At 58.4% G+C, this 4,982-nt stretch overlaps 1 protein-coding gene across 1 annotated transcript in view; it reads left to right on the top strand.

The window, feature by feature from the left end:
* The first annotated feature begins 3,522 nt into the window (after positions 1-3,522).
* Positions 3,523-4,982, top strand: part of ROBO3 (roundabout guidance receptor 3) — a 10,086-nt gene continuing 8,626 nt past the window's right edge. The window contains exon 1 of the mRNA XM_027655772.1: positions 3,523-3,673. Within this exon, the coding sequence (XP_027511573.1) occupies positions 3,523-3,673 (151 nt within the window). The remainder of the gene's footprint in view (positions 3,674-4,982) is intronic.

Below are 4,982 nucleotides of genomic sequence, written 5' to 3'. Positions count from 1 at the left end.
CAGTGCCATTCCCTACAGCATCCCAGTGCCATTCCCTACAGCATCCCGGTGCCATTCCCTGCAGCATCCCAGTGCCATTCCCTGCAGCATCCCAGTGCCATTCCCTGCAGCATCCCGGTGCCATTCCCTACAGCATCCTGCTGTCATCCCCTAGGTCATTTCAGGGTCGTCACCGACACCATTTTAGTATCATTTCCTAAAGGATCCCAGTGCCATTCCCTACAGCATTCCAGTATCATCTCCTACAGCATCCCAGAATCATTCCTTAAAGCATCCCAGCATCATCCCCTAAAAGATTACAGTGCCACTCCCTACACCATCCCAGTGTCATTCCCTAAAGCATCTCACTATCCTCCCCTAAAGGATCCCAATATCATTCCTTAGGGATCCCAGCCTCATTCCTTAGAGATCCCAGCCTCATTCCTTAGGGATCCCAGCATCATTCCTTAGGGCATCCCAGCCTCATTCCTTAGGGATCCCAGCATCATTCCTTAGGGATCCCAGCATCATTCCTTAGGGCATCCCAGCCTCATTCCTTAGGTCATACCAGCATTATGCACTAAAGAATCCAGGTGACAATCCCCTAAAACATCCCAGTGACACCCTGTAAAGCATTCCAGTTTACTCCCCTACACCATTCCAGTGCCATCCCCTACAGCACCCCAGTATCATTCCCTACGACACCCCAAACCATTCCATCCCCATCCCCTCCATCCCCGCTGCTCCCAGTCCCCAGCATTGCTCCTCCCCACCCCCCAGCAGACCCTGTTCCCCCCTTCCCCCCCCGGCCCCATGTGCCGCCACAACCTCTATAAATATTCAAAAAGCCGCGTTTTCCGGCCAAGCGCCCAGCTCGGGGTGGGGGCTCCCGGGGGAAATGTTAATAACGGGGCTGCCAGGGATTCCCCCCGGGCAGCGGGAAGGGGGGGGCTCAGCCCCTCATTTGCCCAGACAAATATCTTGTCGCTCCTCATTACGGTCTTCGTGCCTCAGTTTCCCCACCCGACGCTGCCCAGCGAGGGTCGAGAAGATTCCGGAGGAGTAAGGAAGCAGCAAAAATAGGGAGAAATAATGAGGACAACGAAGTGTGGAGGAAGCCTCTCCCCTACCTAAAAAGTTTGGGGGGGGGTGTGATTTGGGCAAAGCCTGGGCAAACAACCGCTAATCGCCGAATCAAGCGGCAATTAAACGCCGCGGCGGCGAGAATAAATCTGCTAACAAGGAGGCAATGCCCCCGCGCTCGGTGTTTGCCCAGCTGATTAACGGGGATGAATCTGAGGGGGATTATCCATCGGGATGAGGCGGCTCCTTTGTCTCCATTCCCCATCCCGAGCTGTCTCAGAGGAGGTATTGGATGCGCGTGTGTCACCCCCGGGAGCCCATCGATGCAGCCTCAGGACTCATAGCGGGATTAATACAGAGGTGCTTTAATCCCTGGGGCTCCCAAAACCTCCAGGATCCCCATTAAAAACTCTCCCATCTTCCAGGCACTCCATGAAAAGGGGCCCAAAAGCTGCCCGGGGATTAACATCCTTTTCCATCCTGTAGCCCCGTGTCGAAGATGTCCCATTCCTTGGCTCAGCTCTCCAAAATGAGAAGGTGGGGAAACAGAGCAGCTTTTAATATTCCAGCGTTGCCATCAATTCCCATCCCGGAGAATTATTCAGATAATAGTTGGATAAACCTGTTATTCTACGGATAATTTATTTCTCTTTTTTTTTCTTTACTTTTTTTTTATTTTTTTTTTATCCTACTGAGAAATCCCTGGGCTGCTGCATCCCCAGCAGGAGAAACGGAAAAGCTTTGTGCTCCTATTAAATTAATATTTATTTACTTTCTCCGTGCCCAGCTCTGAGAGGGATGGATGAATAATGCATCACCCCCTGGACACCCAGACAGGAGCTTTGGATCCGACAGATTCGGTGGGATATGGAGAGCCCAGAGGGTGCTAGGGAGGCTGAATGGTCCCAGATGTGCACAGGAGTCCAGATGTGTGCCTGACTGAGGCCCCAGCACATCTCTGAGAAGCAAGCCTGTGCAAGCTCTCCAGATGTGCAAGCTCTCCAGATGTGCACTCATCTGCCTCCTACTTATGCCTCCAGATGTGCACAAATAGAAACCACCCGTCTCTCCAGATGTGCTTGAGCATCCCTGTGCCTTCAGCTGTGTGTCCAGCTGTGACCCTGGGAGCCCTCCAGCTGTTTGCCCAAATGTGTGTGCATGTCCCAGACCAACCAGCCCTCCCAGATGTGAACATCACAGATCCTTGGTGCCCCAGATGTACATGGAAAATCCTCCCCTCTCCCCAGCGGTGTCCCAAGAGTCCTCCAGATGTGAACCCTCTTTGGGGCACATTTGCCTCCCCCCACCCAGATGTGCAAACGTGCTTGGGCCCATTTCATCTGCTGCTGTGCATCCAGATGTGAAGAGCCTTCTCCCTCGCCCTGTCCCAGATGTGTACACCCAGATGTGTGTCCCCCATCCTTCCCCATCACCCCTTCTCCTCCACACCTCCTCTCTCCCCCTCAAGCCCCTCCGGGTTCCCCACACTCCCGACTCCTCCTTTTCCCCCACCTTTGCCCCATTCCAAGTGCCACTGTAACAATCCCCCCTTAATAATCCCCCCTAATAAAGCCTCCTATTAAAGAACACCCCTAAATAACAAACCCCCCTATAATGGACCCCCCCTAAACTCCCTCCCCCCTACAGAGGGCTCGCTGGAGGAGGCTCTGTGCTTCCCACATCAGCCCCAGCGCATTAATTAAGTGGCCAAGTGCTAATTACGGATTCAGTGGTATCATGTGCCGATGCCTGTGTGTTCCCTTCCTCCCCCAAAATTCAAGGCCACTGGTGCTCTCAGCAACCCCGAAGTGTCCTCACCCCTGCCAGCGCCCCCCGGGGTTGGGGTACGTGGCCCCCCCGAGCAGCCGCGGTTCCCCGTGGGGTGGGGGGGTGACGCTGCATTTTGGGGTTCATTGAGGGGGGTCCCGGGTGGAGGGTGACGGCAGCCCTGGGTGGTGTCACCTACTCTGGTGTGAAGCCAGGGAGCTGCTGCCCCTCTTCCTCCTTCTGCTCCCTCCAATCCGAGGAGCCCCCCTTTTCCTTCGCTCCCCCAAAAGTCACCCCGATTCCCCTCCACCGTGGAGTCCCCACCCCTTACGGGACACACCCCCTTCTGCCCGCATCCCGCTTCTCAGGGAGGAGGGGGGGACACAGGGACACCCCCATCTCCCCCCGCCCAGCACAGCCCTGGCCCGTCCCCCCACCCGGGGGGGCGGTGCCGCAGGCTGAGCCGAGCCGAAGTGAGCTGAGCCGAGCCGGGCTGGGCTGGGCTGGGCTGAGCCGCGCTGGACTGAGCCGAGTCGGGCCGGGCTGAGCCGACCCGAGCCCAGCCAAGCAGAGCAGAGCTAAGCTGAACTGGACTGGGCTGAGCCGAGCTGAGCTGAACTGGTCTTAGTCGTGCCGGGTCGTGTGGTGCTGAGGGGAGCCGAGCCGAGCCGAGCTGAGCCGAGCCTTGGCAGGATGCTGCGGTACCTGCTGAAGACGCTGCTGCAGATGAACCTGTTCGCCGACTCGCTGGGGGCCGAAGGCTCCAACTCCTCCTCCTCGCTCCTGCTCGGCATCAACCGCTCCATCGCTGCGCTCCACCTGCCCGATCTCGCCCCCGGTAATGGTACGTGGCCCCCGGTCCCGGTACGTGGTCCCCGGTCCCGCTGTCCTCCCGTCCCGGCGTTCCCACTTGTGGTCCAGACGGGATGCTGGCAGTAGCCCGCAGCCCCCCCGCCCCAGCCGGGACCCCGCCGGCATCGACACTGGGCTCCCAACCTGGTCCCGTGGCCCCAAACCGGGACCTGCCCCATGTCCCAACTTCGGGACGGACCTGATGCCCCCAAACCGTCCCTGTGTCCCCAAACTGGGACCTGCCCCGTGTCCCGAGTCCAGAACTGACTCCGTCTTCCCACATCAGCCCCACGTCCCCATTCCGGGACCGGCTCCCTGTCCCCAGACCAACTCCCGGGAGTGATGCTACGTCCCCAGATAGTGTCCATGACCCCAAACCGAGACCAGACTGCTGTCCCTAAGTCAGGACCGACCCAATGTCCCCAAACTAGCCCTGTGTTCCCAAATCCTGATGCAGGAGAAGTCCCTGTTCCCAAACTGTCCCTGTGTTCCTACAGCAATCCCCAGACTGTGAGCTGGGACAGACATGTAATTCCCAGATTGTTCCCATGTCCCCCGACCAATCTCCAGACCCCAAAGTGGGGCTGACCCAGTGCATCCAAACAGTCCCTCTATCCCCATGCCCATCCTCAGTCTCTGAACCAGGATCAGTCCCATGTCCCCAGACTGTCCCTGTGTCCCCAAACCAACTCCCAGACACTGAGTTGGGAGAGACTCCATGTCCTCAAACCAGCCCTGTGTCCCCAAACTATTTCTACATTCCTAAACCATCCCAGTGTCCCCCAACCAGGTCCATGTGCCCTAATTCTCTCCATGTCCCCAAACCAGCCCCGTGTCCCCTAGCTGGGACAGAGGGGGGGGGGGAGGGAGTGAGAGAGGGGGTGTCTGCCTGAATTTTAACCACATTTTGGGCTTTCCCCTCTATTTTTGGTCTGAACGTCCCCTTCCATCTGGCCCTGGGTGGCTGGTGAGGGAGGGGGTGTCCCCAAACCCCGCGGGACCCCCCGCTCCCGCACAGCCGGCTGGGCACAGGAGGGGGTCTGGCCTGACCCCCCGCTCATCCCAATTAGCCACCGGGCCCAGCTGCGGCCCCCTCAGTCCCCGCTGTGCCCCCCGGGGGTACCCGGTACCCCGCAGCATCCCTCCCGTCCCCATGGCAGCCACATCCTGTCCCCATGGCAACCCCGCGGGCTCCCCAAATTGCAGGACCCCCCTCCCCTTACATCCCACCACAAGACTCTTGGGGCAGGAGCAGGGGAAAGGAGACACACGTGTGCATGTGTGTGCATGTATGTGCATGT

The sequence above is a fragment of the Corapipo altera genome, unplaced genomic scaffold (assembly GCF_003945725.1).
Source record: "Corapipo altera isolate COAL_440 unplaced genomic scaffold, ASM394572v1 71, whole genome shotgun sequence".
Lineage (NCBI taxonomy): Eukaryota > Metazoa > Chordata > Aves > Passeriformes > Pipridae > Corapipo > Corapipo altera.
This window is presented reverse-complemented; position numbering and strand designations above follow the sequence as displayed.